The sequence below is a fragment of the Haemaphysalis longicornis genome, unplaced genomic scaffold, assembly GCF_048455015.1.
Source record: "Haemaphysalis longicornis isolate Haplotype H1 unplaced genomic scaffold, Haemaphysalis longicornis Haplotype H1 scaffold_6, whole genome shotgun sequence".
NCBI lineage: Eukaryota > Metazoa > Arthropoda > Arachnida > Ixodida > Ixodidae > Haemaphysalis > Haemaphysalis longicornis.
The window spans coordinates 139,771,002-139,788,450 of NW_027526407.1; the positions used below are offsets into that span (position 1 = coordinate 139,771,002).

The following is a 17,449-nucleotide window of genomic DNA, read 5'->3' on the forward strand; positions in this document are numbered from 1 at the left end:
GCCAGGAAAGTAGTGCTTTTTCGCAATGCAGTATTACCTCGCATAAAATAATGCTGTGATGTATTACTCAATGCAGCCTGTTTTTCGGAGGTCGTCTAGAGAGTATCTACTTAGGTAATTTTTTGCCGAACATTTGTTTTTTTCCCGAGTCCGCTTCCGGGATAAGGGGACACACTATGCTCTTTATGAAATAGGGCATAATGATCTTTGAATGCTGTGCCAACGCAAGCTGTGCAAAAATGACGAAGACGATCGCTGCACTACAAAATGACGCTGACGCCCATGCGCAGAACATCAGAATTAATATTTAGATTTAGGTTTTTACGCAGATAAATAAGGATTGCATTTTCCTCACAGAAACTCTTTGCGAAAAAAATGAGGGAAGCGGAAGCACACAAAGCCTGCAGTCTCTTGGTTTTAATGCAAGCGGTTTTCACAGCTTCTGCTCTACAAGAAGGTAAGTACTGCATTTGGGAGATGTTTTATTGTAACTGTGATATGTGCGTAACTGCAGCCACATTTGGTTAAAAGCATACGTGTGCAAATGGACTCTTAATAAAAGGCTAGCTGTGGACTTTTAGCGCGAGATGTAGCGCCCATGGCTCACAAACACCGGCTTCGTCACCGGCCTTACCAGAGAGTAGGATCCTCAGTGCCAGCATTGGGCGCCCACTGGAATCGTTATAGTCGTACCACGCTGCCACACAGGTGGCGCGCGAGCAGGGGTAAAAGTGTGACCGCTTGCAGGAGCGAGCTATTGCCGCTACTTCGTGAATCACAGCTCCAGCTGCAACGACGGGCATCGTCGGTCGCGGTGCTAGCGCATCCGCGTGAAAGTGACAATGGCGAACACCGGTCGCACGTTTGTTCAAAGTCTGTATACGCCACGGGTCGTGCGTAAAGTACCAGCCGCACTGTACAGCTTTATTGATAAGCCATGTGCACAAAGTGAATAGGTTTGTTGATGGTTTCGCCTTTTGCCATCCCGTTTGGGGAATCACCAGAAAGTCATTGCGTTTTTTTCTGTAGTTTGTTTACCCGATTATACACTTCCGGCAAATAGAGCAGCAGGATGGGTCCTACTGCATTGTATTATATGTCTTAAAAAGTATAAATTGACCAGGAAAATCGGCAAAAACACACCGCTCTCCGCAGCTTAAAAAACTTGTATAAACACTTTATCGCGTACACAATTTACTAGCGCAAGTACATGTAGCTAAGTGTATTATATACAACCTGTAAGCTGCCAACGTCAGCGCTCGCCGCTAATGTAATCGCTGCAAATTTGGCCGTGGCCCCCAACCATTGCCTTGGAGTAGCACAGACACCTCTACAGTATACCAGAAGGCGCGCCTACAGCGACGCTGACCCGGAATGAGCAATAGAGATCGCCAACCCCCCTAGCTGCTCAGCAGCATGAGGAAGATCCGCGGCGTAGGCAGCGTCGACCTGAAGGGTCTGGGTTTGAGCAACTTTTAAAAACAAGTACTTATTGACTTCTTAAACACCGAAATTTTTATGTCTCTGTATGTGTGTATGTCTGTCCTTGTATTGGTCGATCCCTCGATAAAGCCATGCGGGGACAAAAAGGGTTGCTTGAACGATTGTTTTCTATGAAAAGAAAAAGTTTCTGAACTAAAAAATCTGAAACGCATTTTATACTTGTCAGCATTATTACCAAAGGAATTTTATTAGTACTATTTCAGGGAAAACATCGATACACAACTGTAGCTCGCAGTATTAATTTATTTGGGTTGATTTTCCGTTGATGTTTATTATAGGAAATAGTTTTACCTACAAATACAAAGGGAGCAGGTGAAAAGCGTAGACCACGTGGAAGGTTTCCAAGTTCAATAGTAAGAAAGGAGTCCAATAGATAGCACTCAAACCGGGGATTGCACGCATGCGCATGAGGTTCACCTTAAGAGGAAAGGAAAACAGAACGCGGCTACAATGAAGCATAGAGCCCTCTAAGGATACAACAAATATGAGGTGGTAATAGAAGTCTGGAAAGGGGTCATGGTACCAGGATTCGGTTCTGTGCATGAAATCTGAGTGAGACCCAAGCGGGCCTAGAGGTAAATCATAGGGCGGTAGGCAGAATGGCCCTAGATGCCCACAGCAAAACTATAAATGAAGCGGTACAGGAGGATATGTGCTGGTCGTCTTTCCAGGAGAGGGAGGCGCAGAGCAGATAAAGTTTTAGGAGCGACTTCATGACATGGAGGACAAAAAAATCTGCCGCGAGGGTGTTTAAGTACCTGTGAGGAGCATGGACACGCGGGGGAGACGGAGGACCAGACAGCTGACCAAGCGGTAGGGAAAGTCGGTAGGGGAAAGTAGTGCTTACATAACAGTTAAAAAGCAGGTTAAGGCAGCTTAGACGACAAAGTAGGCACAGAGAATGGAAGCGAAAAAAGAACCCTGGAGCCTTATAGGACAGACAAACTTGAAATTAACGAGGAAGAATTCTATGGCAATACGAGAGGCAGTGCATTGCTCTTCGAAGCATGGGCCGGGTGCCCGAGAACCCGGGCATACACGGATATCTACCGGCAGCAGGATGAAACATGTGCATGCTGCGGCAGTGGTGGGGAAGCTATAGACCAGGAGATGCACAGATACGACCACCGCGGGTTGAGGGGAAATGACGCTGGCGGAGGCATTGGGATTTGGGGCGACGGGGAACCTCAACTGCGAGGCCATGAAGCTGACGAAGAGGCGACTGGAGTTGTAGTGGAAGAAAGGTAGGGAAGGGATGGGTACGCAAGCGGAGTAATCATATGCGGGAGAATCTAAAACAGCGCGGGCAGAAAAAAAGGGGGGTGGGAGCGATGACAGTTTAAAACAGATGTGGGGGAGATGGAGGGAGGAAGCAAATCTATTAGGCTAGCTAGGACTAGGGCAAGTAAGCGTAATAAAATGCAAGTCGGTTGCTGACAACCGATGTCCCGCTTCAAAGGGGCAGCCACTAATCATCATCACCAGCGTGCAAATCGAATTGACTTCAGGTTTATCGCGACAGGAGTGAAAAGAAAAGCGAAAAGAATTACTGGAGGGACGGGAGAGGAGAGAGGCATTTAGGTGCAAAGGCGGCAAATGAACAAAGTGAACAAATGTAGCGCAGCAGAAACACACGGGACGGAAAGAATACACACGGACGAGCGCTCACTTACAACGGATTCTTTATTCACAAGACGGCATATATATCAGCTTAGCCTTAGCAGGAACAAAAAAGTCGTAGGAAACAAAAAACAAAACAACAAATAAACAAAAAAACAAAAAAATACTGACAAATAAAGATCGAGTACACCCAACACGCGCCAACCATCTTCACAATCACAGTGATGACCGGTACCGTATGGCATCACATTGCAGAAGATGTTTTTCATGGTCAGATAACGCAACCGACGGTTTGTTAACACAGACGTTTTTTTCCCGCGCAATCTGAGCTGCCTCACTGATTAAGCGCGCTTTCTTGTCCCTAACTATCTCAGCAACTGTGGTGCTAGAGAACTGCGCAGTGCAATCCCTACACGTGCTGAAATGCTGTGCCAAAAAACCTTCTTTGCCATTACGCACCTTATTGGCATGCTCGCGTAGACGCTCATTGAGACATCTGCCAGTCTGTCCCACGTAGCTCGCGCCGCACGCCAAAGGAATTCTATAAACTACATTTTGAACACATTCTACAAACTGTGTGCTGTGTTTTACAGTGCATTGGACCACACGACTCTTAACGGGACAGGTGCTGCTGGCTAACTGGGACAACTCATCGGGAGCGCTAAAAACAACTTTCACATTAACACGTTGTCCCATTTCCTTAATGCGATGGAACACGGAGTGCATATACGCAACCACAGCCACTCTCTGACGTGTTTCCGCTGTAGCTTGACCTTGTGTGCCGCGGTCAGTACCCCTACATTTCTGTTTCCTACGCATTGTCTCGGCTACAGAGACAAGCAATGGGCGAGGGTACCCGGTTCGCCTAGGCGCTCAGACTGAGCCAAAAGACTGGCTGACAAGGCGTGGTGGCAAGACCTCTGCAAAGCGTTCGAAAAACAGGTCTGCACAATCGCTCTCTTGAAAAGTTTGCTGTGAGCTGATGGGAACGGCAGAATTAGCTTCTGCGCTCGAGGCTCATAACACCAGCACGTGTGGTTCTCAAGGAAGCGAATCCTCAGCTCTAGGAACCTGAGCACACAGCACACAGCGCACAGTTCGTAGAATATGTTCAAAATGTAGTTTATAAAATTCTTTTGGCGTGCGGCGCGAGCTACGTGGGACAGAATGGCAGATGTCTCAATGAGCGTCTACGCGAGCGTGCCAATAAGGTGCGTCATGGCAAGGAAGGTTTTTTGGCACAGCATGTCAGGACGTGTAGGGATTGCACTGCGCAGTTCTCTAGCACCACAGTTGGTGAGATAATTACGGACAAGCAACCGCGCTTAATTATTGAGGCAGCTCAGATGGCGCGGAAAAAAAAACGACTGTGTTAGCAAACCGTCGGTTGCGTTATCTGACCGTGAACTACATTTTCTGCAATGTCATTGATTTAATTGATTGATTGCAGGGTTTAACGCGCCGACGCAACACAGGCGATGAGGCGCGCCGTAGTGTAGGGCTCCGGATTAATTTTGACCACCTGGGGATCTTTAACGTGCGCCCAAATCTCGTGCACACAAGCGTTTTTGCTTTTTGCCTCCATCAGAAAAGCGGCCACCGCAGCCGGGAATCGAACCCGCGACATTGTGCTCAGCAGCGTAACGCCTTAGCCACTGAGCCACCGTGGCGGGTATATTTTGTGCAATGTGATGCCATGCGCGACAGGTCACTGTGATTGTGAAGATGTTTGGCGCGTGTTGGGTGTACTCGATCTTTCTTTGTCAGGATTTTTTTGTTGCTTCTTTTGTTGTTTTGTTTTTTGTTTCCTACGTCTTTTTTGTTTCTGCTAAGGCTAGGCATATATATTTGCCGTCTTGTGAATAAAGAATCAGTTGGAAGTGAGCGCTCGTACGTGTGTATTCTTTCCGTCCCGTGTGTTTCTGCTACGCTACATTTGTTCAGTATGAATTACCAACTAGCCCAGTCTACAGTTTTACTTGGCAAATGAACATCGTCCTTCGACGGCGTTTGGCGCGAAGTGAGCACATACGCCGCCATTTTGTCTAGAGCATTTTAACCCGTGCCTCATAAATTTCTGCCTGGCTCAGTCTCGTCAGATATGTTAGCCAGTGCACATCACCCTTTCATTTTTGCCGACTTAATTTGTGGGATTACTGCCATCAAGTACTAAATTATCGTAGACTGAGGGCATCTAACGAAGGAAGAGCGGGAATGAATAGCTCTTACTCTTTCATAAATTTTGTTCCCTAACTACAATAAATGTGACCGCCCAGCGGTAAAGCTCCAAAGTGCAATTTCATTTACTGGTGGGTCTGCCGAGCATTAAAACTGATTTACGCCGATGCAATACAGTTGCGCGAGACTGTAACAGTGGCCGGACGCAGAAAGGTTCCACGCAGCTTTTTTACTACCTCGATGCATTTGTTATCACGATCATATTGATTTGTTTGAACCGACTGCCACCTCTACCACTCACGACGACATTCTGACAAAAATTACACACTTCACACAATTTCCCCAAGCCGTTTCCGTTCTGGACATTGCTTCAAAAACAGTCGCCGATGAATTCTTTCCAACGAATGCTTTTCTGCTTCGGTTGCTCCGGTTGTAACAACTGATGTCAGCCAAAAATCCAACTGCATACTCTATACCAGCCTCGGCTGCTTTCCCCGCACTATGCACTGCCGTACTAAAGCTCACCACGCGTGCATACGTTAATTGCTTCGTCCAGGTTTTCATGGGTAAACTCACGGCTGCCGTTACTATGGGCGAAATCGAGAGCAGGGGGTGCGCCATATTACCGCGAGGCTTTTTTGGCCTACGCGCCATGCTTCATCCTAACATCCACTTAGGGAATAAATGCGTAACCCTGCCACCTTGCGGCTTTCCGGAGTTTTGTTCCTTATTTAGGGTCCTTCGGCAAGCCACCGCACTTCCTGGAATCTTTACATTTCAGCTCTACCACCTGCGGCGACGTACGCCTGGACCTACTGACCACAGTAATTTTCTGCTTCAAGATCTAGCGTAATCTGCCCGATCGAATGTGCGAGTTCGTTTGGGGAAGGATTCTGTGCAGCTTTGTTCCACGCCTCCAAAAACATCTCTAAACGCCACTTAATTCGTGCACTCTTTTTGAAGATTGAGGTGCGTAGAGCGCCAGGCATTGTGGAGCGTTTGTTTGTTTACGGCTGCGGACAAAGAGGTGTTCACACGAGCAGAAATTGTAGCTCTATGTACCGAGCTCAATGGAGACAGAAGAAAGACCTTGCTCTGCAGTTTTAAATTCACTTGTTTTGTCTTGGCCTAATGTGGAGACTGTGTCAGGACTCACGGGTGGCTGAGACGTCAAACATTTCCAATTGTGCGGGACACGCAGGCTCTCTGCTACAGGTGCTGTGCTACACTTTTTCCGCACGAAAGGGTTACAAACCCATCCTAAACCATCCGCAAAATTTACCGCCCTCGAAGAACGGTTATTCAGGCAAGACTACGGTCCAGAGTTCGAACTTTTTTTTTAATTTCTTGTCTCTTTAGCTCCTCTGGGCATCCACGATAACATAGCGAATTACCTCCTCATTTTTTGCTTGACATAGCTGCTGTACAAGCACCTGAGGCTTGTAGAGCGGCTATGTCAAGCAAAAAATGAGGAGGTAATTACTACAACAGGGGTACAACATTTTTCACACGACGAACAAGTTCAGTGCCATTTGGGTAAATGATCGCCAGGAAATCGTTTTATTGCACTGCTGAAACCGGCCTACGCCGTGGCCCGTCTCAACAAAGTCCCCTAGGATGTTGGCAGCCTGGCAAGCTGAAGATTTTCCAATCATCGAAACATGTTACTCCCCTCACTGGCGCATACAATTTGCGATCGTTCTGGATGGTGGACAAGTAGCGAACTGTAAAGAACTAGCTTCGGCTACGTCAGCCAGCGCTTTCGTGCTTGCAGCGCGTAGATGACAACAATAAATTTGAGGAGGCGTAAGTGGCGCGTAAGCGCCATTACCAGCAGTTCAGTTGCGTAAGACTGCTTGAGTTGCCAATGGATTGTGGCGCTTCGCTGTTACCACACATTTTCCGGCAGTACTTCATAACGGCGCACTTCCGAACATTTGTTGCCCGCTGTCAATTGCATTACTAGCGACGTCTTTTTAAAAAAAAGTTTAACGGCTAACCACACGGTCGACTGGTATTTGGCGAGGGACGCGACAAGCGTAACTCTACCGTCCTCAGTGGAGTAGTCGGGTGCGCAATGGCAACGACCTGTCGCCAGCGCTACATAACACAGGGTCCCTTTGTTGTTGTCGCTTCCGCTGTTTCTCTCTGATGGGAATGTATAGTCGTGGACAGCCTTAGCAGAAACAATCGACCCTGCGAACAGCGAGCTAGTCTTTCCCGCCATGGACGCCGAACGGTCGACACGGTTCGAGTTACAGCGGGCGCTTGGTCGCGAAAGGCAGTGACGCCTATGACACGAAATATCTCTGAGACAACGGGAATCAGAAGCCAAGTGTCAACAATGAGAGGGAAATTCCCAGCTTCGTCAAGGATCAACAACAGCGAAGGACCGCGACTCCTGCTGTTAAATTCAGGAAGGTCGAGAGAAACGGCATAAAAGGCAAAGCAGACACAGTAAAAGAAAAGCAACATACACAAACAGAAAAACAAGGCAGAGAAAAACAAAAAAAAACCGCAGGAAAAGAAGAGGAATACACAAATAAGCAGAATATAAAAACAATTTTCTCCGAACAACACCCGAAAAACAGTGACGAATCATTGCTCCGCACTTCCGAAAACTTTCGCGTTCAGTGAAGCCCCATCCATTTTTTGTAAAAGGCACTGAAACTTTAGTTGAATTCGCGTCGTCTAATAGTAGTCATTTTCATATACGGGAGGAAGAAATAAATTCATGGCTATGCCCTCACGCGGCACAAGGTTACTATACAGGGCGAAGCACCCGTAAGGCTTTACCCTGACTAATGGGCGTGCCGACGCCATCTCTCCGTGGTATCTTTGCTGCCCATTCAAGTATTCCAAACAGCCTTTGCACCAAAACGGCGAGCGGGTAATAAAAAATTTGCGCATCTCAACATTTAAAACCAGCACCAGCGCTTCCCGTTGAACAAAATTACCGTGTGCTAACAGCTCTCCGATATTTTGAATAATGTAAATCTTCATTGCGTTTAGGGCCCTTTATGAACAAAATTCCCGAGTTGTCAGCACTTGGCTTCGACCGCCTACCTTACAATTTTATATGGGAGATTACTCATCGGATAGTCAATTTTGTTTTGCCGAGTCAAGAAAACGGGCTCTTGGCTCACATGCGAGTTTCACAGGCGGTTATAGCGTTTTGCTAGAGAACCATCATTTTACTACAGTTTGTCGAACCCACCCCACTACACAAAACAGCGCACTGATAAGAGCAAACGTTGTTGTTAGAGCAAGATATTAGCTTTATCTACCTCCCGTACGTATAGGACCTCTGGTTATAACAGACTTAGATAGCCATCTGGTGTGAAGAGAATAAACCTGACCCGGCGCTACCCGCAGGTCGGGAACTATGCAACAGCCCTGATCGCAAACTTCTCTGACCTTTCGTTGAGTATAAGGGATACGTGGCCTTTGCTGGAATAAATGTTTGAATGACTCAGAGCCGGCGTCGCCAAAGCAGCCAGCTGAAATGAGCGCCGTCAAGCATACTCGAGAGTAGCTGCTCCTCTGGGCGTTTCTGTGTTGCCTTGGATCCTTAAACGCTTGCTGTCTTCTTCGATTGCTGGGGGGTTTTTAGGTGGTTTGTTTCTTACGTGTCCTGTCGGTGACGCCCTTGGCCAGTCTCTCACGCGTTTGTTTCCTTGCCGGTTGAATGGGCAGAACTTTCGGGGAAAAGGGAACTGCTGTTTTCTGCTCACAGCGTTCATGGCTGAGAAAAGCGAAGAGCAGAATATTGGTGCGGCGAAGCAAACTGACCAACCGCCCGGGAAAGAGAGAGAGAGAGAACAAACTTTATTTCCGCAGGACCTAAGAGGGGCTCACGCAAATGCAGTATAGACGAATAAATGCTAAAAAATTAATACCGTCATGCCCTGCGAAACTGGATGTCCAGCCAAGCTTTTGTAAACCACTACACATGCTGATGTGGAAGGGTATATAATCGGTCTCGACGTCTCAGCATGCCTAACACTCGCGCTTGGCGTCTCTGGTCGCAGAGCCTGACGCATGCACTCGACTTTGAATTAGATTAGCCATCCCCCCTTATCGCGAGAAGCTAGCGAGAAGCTGCTAGCGTAATCTTTAGCAGGAACACATAGGAGGGTCACATTTGACGAAGGCGCATTATCATGTATTTTACGATTTCATGATTGCTTTGTGTTGTGTTAACAAATACTAGACCTTGTGCTGCAAGACTCATAACAAAAAAAACTCCCACCTCCTCTCGCGGGAGCCCCTGTGTAGATGCGACGCATAGGCGGAGCGGCGAAGGGACCGCGTTTTATAGCGCGCATAACGTTGAGGGGACTGCGTAAGCCGGTCCCAGTCGATGACGACGTAGGCATACTTGTAAAGTGGCGTGGACTCTAGGACTCTAGGTGTTTGAGGCAAGCGTGGATGTGCTTCGCCGGAGAACGGCACACCGGTTATATGCGCAGCCCGCCCGAAGGAGAGGAAACCGCGGAAGAGAGAGTACTGCACATGCGCCGGCCCCAGCGCGCCTGCCGCGGCTAAGACGCAACACAATCCAACACAATACACTTTAATCCAAACCAAGCCAAGCCAAGCCAAGCCAATTTAAGCCAATCCAATCGAATCCAATCCAATGCCCCTCGCGAGAGAGTGTTCGCTATCGGAGAGGAGAGGGGTTGAGCGGTGGAGAGCGCAGCTGGCGCGGCGAGGAGAATGGGGGAGGGGCAGGCAACGCCGACGACGATGACGACGCTGGAGGGACATGGCGAGTGAAGCAGATGCTCTGTATCTAAAAGATTGCGCTGTGCTTCTTTCGCGGCCCATGCAGGATGCTGCCTCGCCTGATGCATGGGGTCAGCCTTCAGTGAAAACTGCTGGATCCTGCCCGGGGTTTTTGTTTTAGACACGAAATTTTCCAACCAAGGACAGGCTTACCGCTTAGCTGCAAAATATCCGCAGAAAACATATGTTAGTGGCGACGCATAGCCGCGAGAACAAAAAGCCGCAACGAGATAAAAAAATTGTGCCCTTCCAATCTGTGAAGAAAGATGATCTGCAAAGCTGAACGCACTCCAGGGAGTGCAGGAAACAAAACACGTTTGTTGGAATTTGCGATGGATCATACTTCCTAGCCAACGAGCTGAACGTACCTCTGAAGGATCTAAGCTTGGTTTTTGCATGGAGCGGCCTGTGGCCCTCCCGCGTCGTAAGCACCTTACAGTATGTGTAACACACAAACCCAATCCGCTCTACCACTAAGGACTCCAGACAGGTCCCATTGGTACTTTTAACGTCCGCGTTTTAATCGCGCACCAGAACAACGAACATACCACCCATCAGTACGGGCATAAAACCTATAGCTGCGCGTGCATGCCTCCCTTCCTACCTCCAACTATTCTCCAATACGAAGCCGCGCACGCATCAACCTGAAGCCGGCCGTGTACGCGTGCTTAGAAGGGACAGACGCCGGCCCCTGAAAGCCCTCTGAAGAAGTGATGTTGGTTCAGGCCGGTGTTCCAAGCGAGCTAATTGCTGTTCATCTGGGGGGGATTCGTCGCTATTCCACGAGCTGAAAATGATGCGGTAAGGGCGGTTCCCGCAGCTTTCCGTTGTTTTTGCGCCCATAGGCGCTGGTGTTCGGGTCAACGCTTTGATTCTTGCTCTTCTTCCTCCAAACGAATGGCACGCATCCATCCCATAACGATTTAAATCCTGGAAGCCCTTGAGTACGAACAATCTCGCGTACAAACATGTGGCTTTCCGTTTTCCTTTCCCCTTGTACGCACCCTACTGTGTGTAAAATGCCTGTGTAACACATCAACCCACGCCCGAGCCACTCGATTGAGGACAGCCGAATAAGCGCATTGAGTCATGTAATTTTGACGTCTAAGTACCAGCACAACCAGCACTTCATCGGTAGCGGCATGAAGCCTAGCTGTGCCTGCACGCGGCCCTTTATCTACCCGCAATCTGTGCATGCATAAACCGGCAACCGGTGGTGGTTTTTGGCGAAAATGAACACCGGCAAAAATGTCGCTAGAAAGGCCTTCAAATCTGCAACAGAAATATTGGCTCAAGCCGGCGTTTCAACTAGGGAAGTTTGTCTTCTAGCGGGATGGATTCGCAAGTAATTGCCGAAGTGGCGACGGTGAGTTTCGGTGGTTTTAGGGGGCAGCCCTTTGGCAGCCGCTACCTGAGTTTCCCGGGAGCGGCGTATTTATGTCCGCGTAACCGAGTGAGCGAACGCAGCAGCGACGAAAGAAAGAAAACGGAGATGAGCGTCTAGGGAAAGGTGCGGCTACAGCATCATCTCTCTCACTGCATTTCAGGTTTCAGGTGTCGCCACCAAGGAGCACCCTCCCCCTCACACTTTCCCCGGACGGTGTTCCATTCTCCGCTGAACCAAACCACGGGACGTTTGCGCGGGAGGTTCAAACCCAATACGCAACAATATTTTCGCTCCTCCCTTGTGCGGGGCTAAGCGTAACATATGCGCGGGGCTAATCGGAACATATGCGCGGGAGGTTCAAATACGATTTGCAACATGCTGGCCGGCGGCGCTGGCGCAGTGCGAGGTAGCAGCAGAGTAGCCCTCGAAGCCGCACGTTCGCTGATCACGCGAACACTTCCTGAAACGCAGCAGAAATGCGCCATGACCGAGAAGACTGCAGATCGCGCTGCGCACAAATTTCATATTAAAGAGTGCAGCAATCTTCATTGCATTTGTTACTCCCATCCGTGCTTGTGTATTTTAAATGCGAATGCATTTTTTAGTCTGGGGTTGTCGTGCTCCGTCGGCGTGCGCCTGCATTCCTCCAGCGCGAGCGCACGTGAGCGCGCCCCTCGTAGTTCTGCCTTCGTCATCGTCGTAAATGCGAATGTATTTCTTAGTCGGGGGTTGAAGTTGAAGTTGAAGTTTATTTCCATAAACGTACACCGTTATGGCGGAAAATAGGGTAAAAAGCTGCACTCAGCAACTTGACGAAGCTTTACATCCTTCATGGTCAACAGAAACAACAACAGCGGCGGGGAAAACAAAAAAAGAAAAGCAGTACATGACACCAGTTGTGGGTGACAAACAAAACTAGCACGAAAAATACAATATGTTCAAAACTACAATAGATAGCGCATCAATAAGTGGATATAAGGACGTGAAGGCAGTAGTGATAAAAAAATATACGCAACAAACCGCACAAACACAGCAAGCAACTATTCCCAAACATCATAGTCTTTCCGAACAAACAAGTTAAAGAGCATAGATTTTGTACATGAGTCAATATCAAAGTCAATAAATGCAAGTCCATTCAACAACTTCGGAAGGGTATACCCAATCATCTGCAAAGTGTAGTTTGTACGTGGGCGAGGAACTTTCCAACGTTCAGACAGTCTAGTCGGATAGGGCGTATGATTAATTTGAAGATTAGCTATCAACGAAATGTTCTTAGTATTGTTTTTGCGTTCTAGAGTATATGTGTAGGCTAAGCGGTACTTAAGCAGGTCCTGAATCTTAGGTAGACAAAGTTTACTAAACAAAGGGGCAGTAGGAGCATCGTAACGTGCATTACATAGAAGCCGAATAATTCTTTTCTGTAGCAAAAATAACCTATTTATATTAGTTGCAGAAGTTGTGCTCCACACGAGACAACATTAGTTAAAATTGCTTAGAAATAGTGAATTGTACAACAGTAACTTGACTTTATACGGAAGGTCACGTACAGAATACACCATTCCAACTATGCGCGAAAGTTGCCCTGCGAGAAAATTAATGTGTGTATTCCAAGACATGTCTTGGTCGAAAAAAACACCTTGGTCGAAAAAAACACCTCCGTCGGCGTGCGCCCGCAGGTGTTATCTCTCCGCGCTCCTCCTCGCCCTAGCAACAGCTGTGGAGCGCCTAGCAACTGGAGCAGGTGGTAGCTCGGGCGGGAGTAGCGGAGGGCAAGGGGAGAGGAGGAGCGCGCTCGGGCGTGTGAGGGCGCTCGCATCGAGCTCGGGCGGAGTAGCGGAGAGAGAGTGGAGAGGAGGAGCACGCTTGGGCGTGTGAGGGCGTTTGGATCGCGGAGCTCGGCGGGAGAGAGAGCTCGCGCGCGGGGCGGGCGTGTTGCGCGGGTCTCTCTCCTCTCCGCGTACCCTCTCTCAGCTCGCTGCGCTCGGAAAATGTATATAAATGCAGTGGAGCGCACACCTCTCTCCGTTACTGCTTGCCGCAGCGCACTCATCGGTGCACCCAATGCATTCGCATTTCCGCACGCTCCCCTTCGGGGAGGGGGGGGGGAGTTTTTTTCGCAATCATTTGATAACCGCATACCACCGTTAGCTTCCGACTGCGCAATTTGCCAAAGGGGAATTCGAGGAGGTGAGGGGGGAAATAGTTGTGAATGAGGTGCCAGCGGAGGAGAGGAGGAACCCGGGAGCGGCGCCGAGTAAATCGATGATTGATTGATTGATTGTGGGGTTTAACGCGCCGACGCAACGAAGGCGATGAGGCGCGCCGTAGTGGAGGGCTCCGGATTAATTTTGACCACCTGGGGATCTTTATCGTGCGCCGAAATCTCGTACACACGGGCGTTTTTGCTTTTCGCCTCCATCAGGAAAGCGGCCGCCGCGGCCGGGAATCGAACCCGCGACCTCGTGCTCAGCAGCGCAACGCCTTAGCCACTGAGCCACCGCGGTGGGTGAGTAGATCGATGACACCGGAATGAAAACTGGGGGGAGGGGCAGGTGGATAGACATATACTGCTTTGCCGTAATGTGGGTTCACAAGTGCCCTTCGGTGCTTCCGTGCAAGTTGGCCGGGTTGATCTGCCACGATACTGAGCAATTGCCACGCGATATATGAAAACCTTTGCTCGAGTCAAACAAATCATTTTGTGGGATGTAATTGGGAAAAGTGGATATATTTGAGACATCAGGACACCTGAAGTGTATCTGCAAGCAAAGCCGTAGCCGGCTCTCGGTAAACTTGTTTTTTCGTGAAGCAACCACAATGTCGCGCGAACCTCAAAGTTATTTCGAGATGAGCGAAACCGGATGAAACACGCATGTGTTAGCAGAAACATCCTTTTTGCAGCAGACCACATGGTCCGACTCCTATGGCAGCAGCGAAGGGCACTCTCCAACTCTTGTATATCGCCCAAGCTTTCCGTTCTCCCGATTCGGCAGTGCCAACAGTACGTGTCGTCTTCTTTAATAAAAGCGAAAGCTTTTTTAGTGATACCGATGGCGTGTTGTCAAACGTTTATTGCATTTCTCCGTAGACCGAGTGGTCGACAGAAAAGCCATGATGAGATCTCTGGACACGCGGTGCGAGCCCGAAACCAGGCTTTCATTGTGTAAAACAATTGCTTGAAAATCGCGGAAAAGAAACCGTCATACTTGGGCAATAATCACCTTGAACCACACAAGGCCGCTGTGAGAGTAGAGGTTTTACTAATAAAGCTACGGCATCGATAAAAGAGTTTCAATTTCTCGACCACTTATCACCCACTGCCTGCAGCGTACCGTGTCAACGACATATGGAGTTATAGTGAGGCACGGCATGAAGAACGACGGCCGTGATGAATGCATCTGTTCCTTTCTGAATTTTTTTGTCTGCATTATGATTGCTTGACTACAATATTAACAACTACCGTCTTTTCGTCTGCTCCACTTAAGCTGTTTGTTCGTCTCGCCCGTTGTTATCATGACGTTACCCTAGATGCTTTGTTTGTGTGGGCGCCCGTGCTTGACTCAGGATAATTCCAGCTGTACAGGGTGCCCCCACTTACGCAAACTCAATGCTATAAACTGATGCCATCCTGAGCCTGAAATCTTCGACAATGGGAATGACGGCCCTCATTGACCAGGATGTAGAAAATAGCTTTGCTGTTTCTCAGGCAAACATCAGGGCAACCTTCCTCTGCAGGCATCGCTCATGAAGAAAGAGTGCTATAGTATACCTTCATCTCGTTCACATATCGGCATACATCTAGATTGTTCGTTGATGCGCTTATTTAGTGTGCGAAAAATCGTTGCATGGTTTCGGTCTTTGTTTGCGATTTGCATGTTCGTAGTTTTAAAGTTCCATTCATTGTATGAACTAGTTTCTTGGGGTTTGACGCACTTTTGGTGCTGTTTCGATGTCAGAAAGGTTCGCGCTTCCTTCAACTTTATTTAGACAGCAATGGTAGTTTTTTTTTCAGCATTAGTGCAATGCTCAAACAAATGCTGAATTTACACAAGAAGGCTGTTCCTTTTCTATGCAGTACATAGTCCTAAACAATAAAATTGGAACAAATTTGGGAACCATGATATATTTTGATATTACGTCTAGCAGCCTTTAGACGACGGGGACAAAGGAAGAACTGGGAAACAGGCATTGATTATCAACTAAGTTTATTTGGAAAGGAACCTATATGGACATAACTCCTACGTGAACGTCTTATATGACACCTTATATGAAACACTTATATGCATATACAGCGCTGTGCCATCTTTGTCCTGCCTTCTGCAATGTTTTGTGAAGGCTTTCAACACTAAGATGGACAGTTACCAAACGGCCCGATTCTCCGTTATACTGCAACACCTCGTAACGCGCCATATCTGCGGACATAAATAAAACTGCTGCAAATTTTTTGGCCGTCTTTACTCTTCCCGCCATCATCTAGAGCACTGAACTCCGACGACGAACTTCCTGATCTCACTTGCATATACATAACAAAGTTCTTTGGTCTGCTCAGTTCAGAGTAGGGGGGGGGGGGAAGCGGTGGGACGGCAAACAAAAATATGCAGTCGTTCTACTGATGTGCGCAGCGATTCCGCATGACCAGATGTGTGTATACAAGTGTTGTTTTCTCCAAATAAACTCAGTTGATAGTCAGCACTTGCGTTGTCCTTGTTTCTCTTCCACACCTTTTTATGGCTAAAAAAGGAATGCAACCCTGCCAAGTAGCCCGGTTTCTGTACCGCTGTTGTCGTCATTTTTTTAAACGCCATGATGGTGGGAAGCAAGATCCTACATTTAACTTGTCTGTTGCAGTCTTCTGATTTCCCCCACATTAGCTGCGCACTTGTTTTAAGAGGCCACAATTGGCAACCTTCGTGCTCCTCGTAGCCTCCTGTTGTTGCTATTACTCTCAACAATCTGGGAAAACCTTCGCTGACAGAGAATAATAAATGCCAAAGCAATGAATTAGTGCTCATGTGATACATTAGTAACCCGACTCAGGATGCAAAGCCTGCAAAAACAGGGCCGCACTAGGGTTTTGAGAGGACATTGTCCGAGTATTCAAGGGGAGCGACGCTGGTAATAAGAGTTCAGTGCCGCTGGTGCCTATTGTAGCCACACGAAAGTCTTAATTAAGGTGCGCATAACAGACAGCTGTTGGGCATACAACGACGTGGATGGGGAAAAATCCTGGAAACATGATCGGCCAACTTACTAGTCAAGTGCATAAGAATACTGCAAAGGGGGATAAAATACCATTGCATTGATTTGGGTGAGTGAATTGTTAGATATTTTGATACCTATAACTTTTCCCATAATAGTTTTCTAATTTGATGAAAAATCTGGTCCAAGCAAATCCTTAAAAAGCTAATAAAATGGGCCACAGTCGTCTTGCTGACGATTCCAGCCAACGGTCATATGGCATGCTTGTGTCCACAGGATTACGCCGCTTTACAGAACTCCTACATTAGTTCTTTGTTGACAGGCAGAATTAAGAGGTGCATAAAAGAGGAAAAACGCTGAAAGTTTGGGGGAGAAGAGTATGATTAAGCTCTCAATTGTAGTTGTGCTGTGGGATGGCAAGGCGCGTATAGTATATTAAACTAAATGTGTGAAATATTAGTTGGAATGGCACTGAATTAAGCGTAAATTTTAACCAGTGTACCCAATTTGCATGATTCTAACGCAGCGTTCATTTTTTTTCTAAAACTAGCCTTCAAATGTGTATCCGCTTCACAATCAGGCCGAAAACTGAGATCGACTTTAATGCGGCTATCAGTCTTGGCAGAGAGACGAATTCGTCCATCCCAACTTACTGCAACTCAGAACAATCCGCAACATCACGTGACTACATTTTCAACCACCAATTCGCTGCTACAACTAACACCTCATTTCAGTCGTTATGGCGTCTACGGGGTAACTCTATAAAGCGCCAAT

At 47.8% G+C, this 17,449-nt stretch overlaps 1 protein-coding gene across 3 annotated transcripts in view; it reads left to right on the forward strand.

Annotated features, from left to right (window-relative positions):
- Positions 1-312: 312 nt before the first annotated feature.
- Positions 313-17,449, forward strand: part of LOC144141960 (venom metalloproteinase antarease TserMP_A-like) — a 61,675-nt gene continuing 44,538 nt past the window's right edge. For all 3 annotated transcript variants that reach the window (XM_077673395.1, XM_077673393.1, XM_077673394.1), the window contains exon 1: positions 313-457. In XM_077673395.1, the coding sequence (XP_077529521.1) occupies positions 376-457 (82 nt within the window). In that variant the 5' untranslated portion in view covers positions 313-375. The remainder of the gene's footprint in view (positions 458-17,449) is intronic.